The 12,175-nt window shown below is 40.7% G+C and overlaps 2 protein-coding genes across 2 annotated transcripts; both read right to left on the reverse strand.

Annotated features, from left to right (window-relative positions):
- Positions 1-3,809: 3,809 nt before the first annotated feature.
- LOC129178256 (oocyte zinc finger protein XlCOF6.1-like) lies at positions 3,810-5,739 on the reverse strand. The gene is made up of 2 exons (XM_054770288.1): positions 5,672-5,739; positions 3,810-5,236 (listed from the first exon to the last, which is right to left on the reverse strand). The coding sequence occupies exon 2, from the start codon at positions 5,185-5,187 to the stop codon at positions 3,952-3,954; it is 1,236 nt and encodes a 411-aa protein (XP_054626263.1). The 5' UTR covers positions 5,188-5,236; positions 5,672-5,739; the 3' UTR covers positions 3,810-3,951.
- Positions 5,740-8,675: 2,936 nt separating this feature from the next.
- On the reverse strand, positions 8,676-11,221 carry LOC129178301 (zinc finger and SCAN domain-containing protein 2-like). Its single transcript, XM_054770379.1, has 2 exons — positions 10,783-11,221; positions 8,676-10,233 (listed from the first exon to the last, which is right to left on the reverse strand). The coding sequence occupies exons 1-2, from the start codon at positions 10,982-10,984 to the stop codon at positions 9,533-9,535; spliced, it is 903 nt and encodes a 300-aa protein (XP_054626354.1). The 5' UTR covers positions 10,985-11,221; the 3' UTR covers positions 8,676-9,532.
- Between the last annotated feature and the right edge of the window lie 954 nt (positions 11,222-12,175).

Consider the following 12,175-nt stretch of genomic DNA (forward strand, 5'->3'; position numbering starts at 1 on the left):
TCCCGCCATCTTCTCAATTAAGCGTTTGTGAGAAGGAATATTTTGTATAATCTGTCAAACAATTATCTAATTAAACACGTTCATGTAGTAAGTAAAGTATCATTTTGTTGAACATGGGAAACGAGGGAACTCTAGTCCTTCAAGTTCCTCCTGACTGATGCTGGGAACCTTCGCTTCGGCTCCTCCTGATCCATCCTGGAGCTCCACTCTTTCTGCTCCGGCCTTCAGAAGTTCAAACATTGTAAATTAAAACTGTTGTGTGTATTCAAAAATACATTTCAGGACATCGGACATTTCTTCAGCGTAAACCCAATACCAAAGATATACAGTAGGTCAAGAGCGTAATAACGCCTCTTCACCTGAAGACGGCACTAATGCATTAGCTAATGCATTGACTGTGTCTCGTCTTTCGGGAATGGAAAAAGGGTCAAGGAAACTCAGGCAGCAAGACGTTTCCGTTAGTGTTTATTCCTGCATTTGTTCTTAATTTAGTGCAATTTTCCACATATTTTATAACAGTACACAATTAATTATTATTAATTATTAATGTCAGGATAAACTCGTCTTAGTGAACTTTGACGCTTCTCAGGCTCGCTTAGCTTGCTAGCTGCTAGCAAAGAGACGCGGAAGTTAGCTATGTGTTGTTAATATATCTGAAAATGTGTAAAGTACAAATGTTGAGAGCTTTTGTAAATGAGCGACTAACAGCGGCTGTTGAAGAAATATTTGTAATGTTGGAAAGAACGATAGCAGAGTACGAGGAGGGACTTTCTCGAACAAAAGAGGTGAACGAGCGACAGTGTCAACTACTGGACGCAGTTTTCAAGAAGCATCAAGTTCTCTTACACAGAGCAGGTTTGTTTCATTCTTTCGCTCACTCTTTTCATTTTTTTTTAATATTGTCCAAAAACATAACGTATCTCCAAGCATCAACAAATCCGTGTCCAAAACCAACGCTTTTTACTTCCTACAAACAAAGCTGCAACAACAGAAAGATTTGTTGTTGCCCACAATTTTTAGCTAATAGTACGGTATGTTCAAGCTTGGATCAAGGGGTGTCCAAAGTGAGGCCCGGCAGGCATTTGCAGCCTGCGGCTGTTTTTTGTTTGTTTGTTTGTTTTTTTTACCAGAAGCACATTCGAAAAATATAATTAACAAGAAAACTAAAAAACAAAACAATAGCAAAAACTGAAAAATATGCAGTAATTTTACAAGAATAAAATCAAAGTATATAGAAAAAAATTGTAATCCATTCATGTCTAACCCAGGCCCATGGACCGGAATTGTTTGGAAAAGAACAACATACAAAGAGTGTGAAACAATTAGAGTAAGCAAATAAGCATTTTCTTGTGTCCCTGCTCTCCCGCCATTACTAAACAATAGTGGCCACAGTCTTTTATATAGCATGAAAATTGTCTTGTGTTTGTGTAACATAAAAGTGTAGCTTTTGCCCGGACGTTGCGAGAATGACGAGAAGGTGGTCGTTCAACAAAACTTTATTGAAACGAACAACCAGCAAAAACAACCATAGTCAAATATCTACATCTACATCTGTATCCCCTTCCCTTTTCCTGGCTCATCCAATCAGCACTGCCTCAAAGACTATCAGAAAGTCGACATTTCAAGCAGGAATGAACGGACACAAGCGTGGATATTTTCAAAAATGCACATTCACCCCACTCCTGCATAGGAAAAAAAGCTCAACTCAACACATGACAACAGAAGCGGATGGAGACCACTGTGGAGGATCACAAGCAGACAACCTCTTAGCTCCACTATCAGATAGTGACGACACAACGTCACACTCTCCTGACACTGATGATGAAGACTCTAAAGCTGATATGACATGTCACACTGACAACACACACTTTAAATGCTCTCAGTGTGACAAAACATTTAAACACCGTCGTAATCTGAAAACGCCTGTGAGAAGTCACACAGGAGAAAAAACATTCATATGCTCAGTTTGTGATAAAATATTCTTAAGGAAGGCAAATTTGACAGTACACACAGCAATACACACAGGCGAGAAGTGTTACTCCAGTCCAGTGTGTGGAAAAGGTTTTGCACGAAAACAACATTTGAAAATACACATGAGAATACACACTGGAGAAAAAACATTTTCCTGTTCAGTGTTTGGGAAAGAGTTTGCACAGAAACAATATTAGAAAGTACACATGAGAATACACACTGGGGAAAAACCTTTTACCTGTTCAGTCTGTGGTATGAGTTTTGTACGAAGTCAACATTTGAAAAGACACATGAGAGCACACACTGGAGGAAAACCATATTCCTGTTCATTCTGCTAAAAATGCTTTTGTGACCATACACATCTCGTAAGACACATGAGAACACACACTGGTGAAAAAGTGTTTAGTTGCAGTGTGTGTGATGAAATATTCTATTATGAGTACCATCTTAACAAGCACAAGTGTGCTGGTGAGAATGGGAGCAGTCAATGAAGCTCTTACGAATAGCACATTTTGTGTAATGACTGAACGTGTGATTTATTATTACTTATTTTACTGTGATGCCACTGGGTACATTTTGCAAATAAATACTGTGTGTGCAAGACAAATTCTGTAATATGCAATGTTATGCTCACTGTTTCTCTCACTCACTGAAATATATTTATTCAATATTCAACTTAGAATAGTTAATATACAGTCAACCAAAACATAACCAAAAATGTAACACATCACCAAAATGTAACACATCACCTTATTCGCCTCCAGCACAGGTTCACCTGCGTTCTGGGGAAGAACAAGGATGTCGAGTCCAAATAGGCCGTATTTTGTGCCTCCATTGCTGTGTCCGCTATGTGGTCGGTGCCAGCTGTGGCTGCAAACCCTGATGACGATGGTAGACAACAGAGGTTAGGGCTGCCGTCAAGCTGAAGAAGGAATCTTACCAAGCATGAATGGTTTGTGGGACTTGTGAAGCAGCTGACAGGTACTGGCAGGCCAAGAGGCACGCAGGTTCGGCGAAGGTGGCCAAGGCAAAAACTCGCGTGTGGGAGGAGTTTGATGAGGCCATGGGGCACAATTTTTAGTCAGCTTTGAAGAGCTTCGCTGAGAAGCAGTGCACTGTCCACATTGTTTACAGTGGGGACGCAGACCTGCTGACCTCAGTTGAGGATACAATCGGATGGTGAAAGGAATACTTTGAGGCAGAGAAGTCAGACAGAGACCAAGAAGTCTGGGCTTCACGCCTGAGTCTATGGCCTTCATGACCCGGATAAGCAGAAGAAAATGGATGGGTGGACTTTTTTCACCCACCTTTAATGAGTTGAACTCAAAATATGTAAACCCTTTTGTAGTCACACAAAAGGCATATTTTTCCTCAAATATTGTTCACAAATTAATTTGTGTTCGTGAGTTCTTGGCCAGGATAATCCAGACTGCAGACCCTGGATTGGGACATGGCTCTCATCCTGATTTTTTGGATATGTCGCTTGTAGTGGAATTCAAGGTGGAGGTTGTGCAACATCTATGAGAGAATAACAACTTCAACAGAAATAAAATGTGTTATTGAAATATGTCAATTATTCAATGCAATCACTGATAATATATACCAACTCCTGTACGTTATTAAATGTTGAAACTTTGGAAGCAATAATAGTGAGGCAAGGGGATAGAAATTAGACTAGAGACATGTGGTCTGGGGAAAATCATCCCTGTTAGGAATGGAATGTTTTCCACTCTGTTTTAGATGAGCACGGCAACGTGCTTATGCACCACAGACAGGACACACTCACAAGACCTTTCACTTGGAACAAAATGCAACGTGTTATTTTTCTTAGTGCACATACACACATGGGTCCAAGTTATGCCACCTTCTCATATACTCTGTCACAGTTTTTTTTCTCTTTTTATTGCATTTAAATGGTAGAAGCAAGTTAGGGTTACACACAATGTCACACGTTATATGTGGTGGTGCACATTTACAGCTTCATTTACTGCTGCTGTGCTCACCAGCACACTTGTGGTTGTTAAGCTGGTACTTATAAGAGAATCTTTCATCACACACACTGCAACTCAACACTTTCTCACCAGTATGTGTTCTCATGTGTGTTACAAGTGCTGTTCGTTGAGAAAAGCTTTTGTTGCAGACCGAACAGGAATATGGCTTTTCTCCAGTGTGTCTTCTCATGTGCACAACAAGTGCTGTTCGGTCACAAAAGCTTTTGTTGCAGCTTGAACAGGAGTATGGTTTTTCTCCCGTGTGTATTCTCATGTGTATTGTCAAATGTTGACTTCGTAGAAAACCTTTACCGCACACTGAGCAGGAGAAAGGTTTCTCCCCAGTGTGTATTCTCACGTGTCTTTTCAAATCTGAGTTTCGCAAAAAACCTATACCACAGACTGAACAGAAAAAATTCTCTCCGGTGTGTCTTCTCATGTGTATTTTCAAATCTTGATTTTGTGTAAAACCTACATTACAGATTGAACAGATAAAAGGTTTTTCTCCAGTGTGTGTTCTCATGTGTATTTTTAAACATGGATTTCGTACAAAACCTATACCACACACTGAACAGGAAAAAGGTTTCTCTCCAGTGTGTATTCTTGTGTGTATTGTCAAATTTACCTTCTGAGAGAATCTTTTACCACAGACTGAGCACAGGAATGGTTTCTCCCCAGTGTGCCTTCTCATGTGTACTTTCAAATCTTGATTTTGTACAAAGCATTTACCACATATTGAACAGGAAAAAGGTTTCTCTCCAGTGTGTGTCCTTGTGTGCCTTTTCAGACTACTACTGTCATAAAAATTTTTGTCACAGTGGCAGCATTTAAAGCGTGTGTTTTCAGTGTGACATGTCATATCAGCTTTAGAGTCTTCATCATCAGTGACAGGAGAGTGTGACGTTGTGTCGTCACTATCTGATAGTGGAGCTAAGAGGTTGTCTGCTTGTGATCCTCCACAGTGGTCTCCATCAGCTTCTGTTGTCATGTGTTGAGTTGAGCTGCTGCTTGGAGGCTCCACCTCTCTCTTCTCCTCACTTTCAACTTTGTCTTCATCATCTTCACTCTTCAAAATGACACGAATCACTGGGAACTCCTCCAGTCCTTCAAGATGCTCTGCCTCCTGACAGATGCTGTAATCCTTCTCTTCCTCTTTAATATGGGAGGGCTGTGGCTTCTCCTCTTCTTCTTTAACATGGGGGGGCTGTGGCTCCTCCTGCTCCATTCTAGAACTCCCCTCCTGCTGCTCAGGTGAAGATGTTTTTCACTGATGTCTGCAGGACACAAGAAGACAAACACAAACTTTAGAAAAGCTTTGCTGTGTCACATGGGGCACTGTCCTGCGTGTTCTGACAATTTTGTCTGATATCATTATCCTGAACCCTATTACTGAATAATCTATTACATGGTCATCTCTGTAATACACAAGTTATGACAAGTAACTGCCGGTTTTGGCCAAAAAGTGACTAACATTACCTTAATTCACAAAGCAAATAATCACATCTTCGTTATTATATGTATTTAAAAAAAAGAAGGCAATGTCTCCTCATTCGAGGCACAAGCAATAGGGGTCCGCCATTTTGCAAGAGACACAAAAAGCACTGATGGCCACAAAACCACTTACATATTTAAATCACGTCACGAAAATAGATCATAACAACACTAGACAAGTGTACATGTAGTCTGTTAAATTTTTAATCGGCGCCCACCTGTTAAAGACACGAAATAAGACAACGAGATGTGCAGGTAGCGCCCTTCGAGCCTTCGTGGATTGCGGAAGTTGCTTGTGCTTCAACGAGGAAGGATGGCTGCACTGCCGCCTAATGGCAAAACTAGGAATGTCCCACTGCTTACGGTGTGGCTGGGGAAAACAAATGCTTCCAATAAAGTGTTATATCCTTCAAAAATAACATTCCAAAAATATTTAAAATACCAATATTCAATTAATAAAAAATACAAAAAAACACAAATGCGACCATACGGTTTATGGTCATAACAAATAACTCATTTGTTTGAGGTTGAAAATTAATCGGAGTAAAGTAAATAAATAATTACAATAATTGATTATGTATTATTGCACTACAAATTTGACGTGATCTGTTCCGGATGTTTCTTCTCTCTCATGATTGTTTTATTTTGTGATTATGTGATGAAGTTCGTTATGATATTTTGCAGAGCTGCTGGAAAAGTGAATTTCTCTTGGAGAAGAATAAAGTATCTATGTCAAGTCTGAACTTTCGTGAGATTTGGTCCTAAGCCTGTGATCCAAAAGGGCTGAATGACAAATGCTACAGTATTAACTATAGCTATCCGCGGAGTGTAAAAACAGTCTCTTACTGAAAGAGCTGCTAAAGGGCTTCTAAAGGGCTTCCACGGTGCCGTGCAGGGCGTGAGAGAGGTTGTCTAAATGAGGCTTCGAACCTGGCAATTTAAAATGATTATGTGTATGCAAAAAGAGAAAGTCCAGGACGTCCTACATTTACTTAAAGTGACTGTTCCAGCACGCACAAACTACACCTGAGTGCTCACACGGCTTTATTGTTCCTGTGCGGTCCAAATTATTTCAAAGAGCCAGATGTTGTTGTGTTGTTGCAATCGCATCAAATAGTCAGACTGTTCAACAAAGCAACCCTTTATGTCACTACACGTCACACTGTCGTGACTCCATGACCTCACAGCATATAACCATATGCTAAAGACCGGAAAAAAAGATCAAGGTCAACAGCGTAATGACATCCACTCACCTGAGGGAGGCAGTGATACTACAATGTACTCGCTGTCTTGTCTGCCGGAAATGGAAAAAAAGGGTCTCGAAAATAAGGCAGCAATACGGTTCGATTAGGGTTTATTACTGCGTTTGTTCTTTATTTAGTTTATATTCCCACATATTATATAAGAGTATACATGATTAATTATTCATGTCCGGATAAACTCGTTTCAGTAAACTTTGCAGCTTCTCAAACTAGCTTAAAAAATGAAAGGATACAACTTTGCCACTTTGATATTGTTATAACATAACTTAACTGACATTAATTGAGATCTATCAGTCTGTAAAAGGTTATAAAGCCATTTCTAAAGCTTTGGGACACCAGGGAACCACAGTGACAGCGATTATCCACAAATGGCGAAAACATGGAACAGTGGTGAACCTTCCCAGGAGGGGCCAGCCTACCAAAATTAACCTAAGTGCACAGCGATGACTCATCCAAGAGATCACAAAAGACCCCACAACAACATCCAAAGAACTGCAGGCCTCATTTGCCTCACTTAAAGTCAGTATTCATGACTCCACCATAAGAAAGACACTGGCCAAAAACGGCCTGCATGGCAGAGTTCCAAGACAAAAACCACTGCAGAACAAAAACAACTAAGACTTGTCTCAATTTTGCCAGAAAACATCTTGATGATACCCAAGGCCTGGGAAAATACTGACAAGACAAAAGCTTTGGTCCCATTACATCTGGCGTAAAAATAGTAAACACAGTAACAGTAAAATGTGGTGGTGGTGGTAGTGTGATGGCCTGTGGCTGTTTTGCTGCTTCAGGACCTGGAAGACTTGCTGTGACAAATGGAACCATGTCTACCAAAAAATTCTGAAGGACAATGTCAGGCCTACTTGGGTTCTGAAGCAGGACAACAATCCAAAAGACACTAGCAAGTCCACCTCTGAAGGGCTGAAGAAAAACAAAATGAAAACTTTGGAGTGGCCTAGTCAAAGTCGGGACCTGAATCCTGCTGAGATGCTGTGGCATGACCTTAAAAAAGTGCTTTATGCTGGAAAACCCTCCAATGTGGCTTAATGACAACAATCCTGCAAAGACGAGTGGGACAAAATTCCTCTGCAGCTCTGTAAGAGACTCATTGCAAGTCATCGCAAACGCTTGATTGCAGTTGTTGTTTTAAACTGAGTCTGAAGCAAGTTACGGCGCAGTAAAATAAGTAAATGTAACAAGAGCATAGAAATATGTTTTATAATTAGAAGTGCGCTGTAGCTACGTGCTCGGAGCTCGTGACACGCTAATTGCTGAGGTGGTCACTCCAGGAGGCAGATAGTGTGCTGCTGCAGCTGGCTGTGCAGTCACCGCTCAGAAACAATATGTGCTTTCGCTTTCACGTCTCCAAATACCAGAAAAATCTCCCAGTGATGTCAGGAGAAGTCTTTGCAATTGTCGCTGGTCGCTTTTGAGAAAATAAGTCACCAAGAGTGTTTGGAAAGTCGCCAGATTTAGCGAGAAAATCGCCACTGGGCTGCACGATATGGGAAGCCATTCAGAGATGGAGAATACATGAAAGAATCGATCATAAAAATATCAGCGCATCTTTTCTCCGAATTAAAAAAATAAACAGGAAATTGTTAAGAAAATGAAAGAATGCCTCTCTTTGCAAAGACAGTCAAGGACAGGACCAATAAAAGACAATTTAGCGCAGGTCTGCAGATATGTGAACTCTGAAATATGTGAAATATGTGAGATATGTGAAATCTTAAAGTTGGCTGCATTTTTTACATTTATTTGACACAAATATGGGAACCACTCAATAAGACTTGGAGTAAAGTGTTGAAATGGTTTCAGAGTAGGCCTACAAATGTAGACGCACTTCTGTTTTGTAATTTTGTGGTTGTAACAAGTTTTTAAGTTGTGTAATGTTTTGTGGCTCCCGACTAGTTTTTTTTTAACTGAAAAGGGAGGCAAAATGGCTCTTGTGATGGGAAAGGTTGCCGACCCCCTGAGCTAGACGGTTGACAGCATGAAGGAAGGAAGGGCAGCTCCAGAAGTTTTGTTGAAGACTGATGTTCATTCTTTTGGATCCTTTTCTGTCCTCAGTTTTATTTCTTTACACTTTTTCCTCCCTTTTTAGTCTGTAAGACTGCAAATACAAACATACACAACGTATAAACTAAGTATAACATCCTTTGTGGGATTTAGAGAAGTATAATGAAGGGTTCAGTGCTTTGACCTTATCAACACATGAGCACAATAAACAGATGTTCTTCGCATGCAGAAATAAACAACATTCATTGCATAATTGTCATATATACTGTAAGTCTGTGGATCTCTGCTGGACGAATTGAACATTACACTTTGTCAGCAAGTTTCACCAGGAGAATAACTTAATTAGAATACATGAATAATAAAATGTATCACTATATATGCAAATATAATGCAGAGCAATTCACAATTTTGCTATGTTTTTACTCACAAAGATCTGACCAAGTTTCGTGATGAAGCTCTCAGATGTGACTGGACAGGACAGTCACACACAGTGATCCCACTTCTGACACCAAATTGTTATTCAAATATTTCACTCAGCACCGGTGGAGAGAAGAAATCAAAATATTTAACGACAATTGTCTTGTGGAATTTATTCTGCAGAAGGAGACGGTTAGCACAAATTCATAGCAGTGTGATACAAGCAAGAGAGGCATAGTTGAGCAAACTTTATCAGGGTAAAGGAGGTGAAAGGATGTGTATAAATTTTAGCAGCATCCCTAGACATGGGAATGAGATTTGTTTTGGAGGTGGAAGGCCTCTAGTCTTGAGCCGTTATCAAAGTTTGTTTTTGCACAACACCTACACCACCCACTGAACAGCGTGTATTCTTATGTGTGCTGTCAAATAGTCCTTCCGAGAGTACCTTTTACCACAAAATGAGCACATGAATGGTTTTTCTCCTGTGTGTATTTTCATGTGTCTTTTGAGATGACAGGAGCGATGAAAAGCTTTGCCACAGTGAGAGCATTTAAAGCGTGTTTTGTCAGTGTGACATCTCATGTGTCTTGTCAGATTCCTGCGGTTATTAAAGGTTTTGTCACAGTGAGAGCATTTAAAGTGGATGTTGTAATTGTGACATGTCATATCAGCTTTAGCGTCTTCCTCATCAGTGTCAGGAAAGTGGAACGTTGTGTCGTCACTATCTGATAGTGGAGCTAAGAGGTTGTCTGCTTGTGATCCTCCACAGTGGTCTCCATCAGCTTCTGTTGTCATGTGTTGAGTTGAGCTGCTGCTTGGAGGCTCCACCTCTCTCTTCTCCTCGTTTTCACCTTTGTCTTCATCATCTTCACTCTTCACAGGGACACCAAACACTGGGAACTCCTCCAGTCCTTCAAGATGCGCTTGCTTTTGACTGATGCGGTGATCCTCCTCTTCCTCTTTAATGTGGCGGGGCTGTGGCTCCTCCTGTTCCTCTTCAATCTGACGGGGCTGTGGCTCCTCCTGTTCCACCCTGGAGCACCACTCCTGTTGTTCAGGGAAAAGATCTTCCATCCTGATGTCTGCAGGACACAGCAAGACAGTGCAGCCTTACATGGACCCCAGAAAACAACATGAATGTTGTAACACATCTAACACTGCACAAAATAAAACCAACGCCCCATAAGTCAATAACTTCATGTTCTGATGTTAAAGAACGGGATGTTGCACATTTCTAATGACACAAACCAAAAAAGCTTGGTTCTCCAAAAGTAGAATGTAAGAGATTTTGGGGGAGCTGTGCCACCGATTATTGTTTCCCTGGTGAAACTAATTGTAGCACACACGTTCCATTTTATTGTCTGCCTTAATGTGACGTGACTGAGAAATTATAGACACGCGTGGTAATGAAAGAGAGACAGAGACTGTTACTGTAACTGGAGCCAATCAATGTGTTCCAACAATCACTTTTATTGTGAATGTTGATCCACATTTGGAGGAAAACGCGTACGTGACTGCGCACTCTGAATGAGTCACATACTTACAGGAAATAATGTACTACTACCACCGATGTCCTCTTCATGTTAACGACCAACTATGTTTGTTAATGTGAGAAAAAGAGTAAAACCAACCTGCCCTGTGTAGTTCATCTTGAGGCTTCTTGAAAATAGTGTCCAGTACTTGACGTTGTCTCTCGTTCTCCTCTTTTGTTCGAGAAAGTTCCTCCTCGTACTCTGCTATCGTTCTTTCCAACACTACAAATATTTCTTCAACAGCCGCAGTTAGTCGCTGATTCACAAACACTCTCAGCATTTGTACTTTACACATTTTCATACAACACTTCACACTCACACTTGAGCCCTGCTTAGCGGTGTGTTGATCACTTCCGCGTCTCTTTGTTAGCAGACAGCAAGCTAAACTAGCCTGAGAACTTCCAGTTTAACTGAGACGAGTTTATCCTCACGTGAAGAATAAATAATGTGCAGTTTGTTATACGACAGACACATGTACAAACGTCGAAATTAAGGAATTAACCCGGACACACAGCCTGATAACCGTTCTCATTTTTTGTCGACTACTTCCGGTAACCCACAGCTAGTACAGTCTAGTGCGTTACTGCCTCCCTCAGGTGTGGCGGTGTCATTACACAGAACATAATCCATCCATCCATTTTCTATACCGCTTCTCCTCATTAGGGTCGCGGGGCATGCTGGAGCCTATCCCAGCTGACTTCGGGCGACAGGTGAGGTACACCCTGGACTGGTCGCCAACCAATCGCAGGGCACATATAGACAAACAATCATTCACACTCACATTCATACCTATGGACAATTTAGAGTCGCCAATTAACCTAACATGCATGTTTTTGTGTGGAAAAAATATTTGCGTTTGAATTTCAGTCATCACAAAAATATTTGTTCTTTTCTGTAATTCCCACAGACTCCCTGCAATGATACTAAGTGACATGTCATTGAACATAGTGTTGCTCACATTCTTCGCTGGGATAGGTACGGGTAAGGTTATAGGGAGACAGGGCTGCTGCTGAGTCATTTGTTGTTCAGGGAGGGGCAACTGATTTAATAATACATGCTAAACATTTGCCAGCACTGAGTAAATGTTGGTTAAAAAGGAGTGAGGTGCAGGCTAGCACAACATGCTAACACAACATGCTGGCGTATTTCAGTGTGGACGTTAAACAGGTTAATTACCACAGCACAGCCTGGCTGGGATAAAAAAAAACGGGTTACATATTGACACCCTTTTCATTTGCCTTTCTTCTCTCACATTTCACTCTTTCATTTTTTCACCTCCAATGAAAGCTGTCAGACTTTAAATAAACTACCAATACTTAAAAAAACTTTGACTTTTTAACAACATCAGCACATATAACATGTAAGCCTATGTGTGACATCATTGTGTGTGTGTGTGTGTGTAACATAATCTTCACAAGCCTCTCAACAGTTAAGTTACCAAAGTGGAGCTCCACTTTGTGGGTATGTCAATAAAAATGTAAAAAATGGCATG

The sequence above is a fragment of the Dunckerocampus dactyliophorus genome, chromosome 3, assembly GCF_027744805.1.
Source record: "Dunckerocampus dactyliophorus isolate RoL2022-P2 chromosome 3, RoL_Ddac_1.1, whole genome shotgun sequence".
Lineage (NCBI taxonomy): Eukaryota > Metazoa > Chordata > Actinopteri > Syngnathiformes > Syngnathidae > Dunckerocampus > Dunckerocampus dactyliophorus.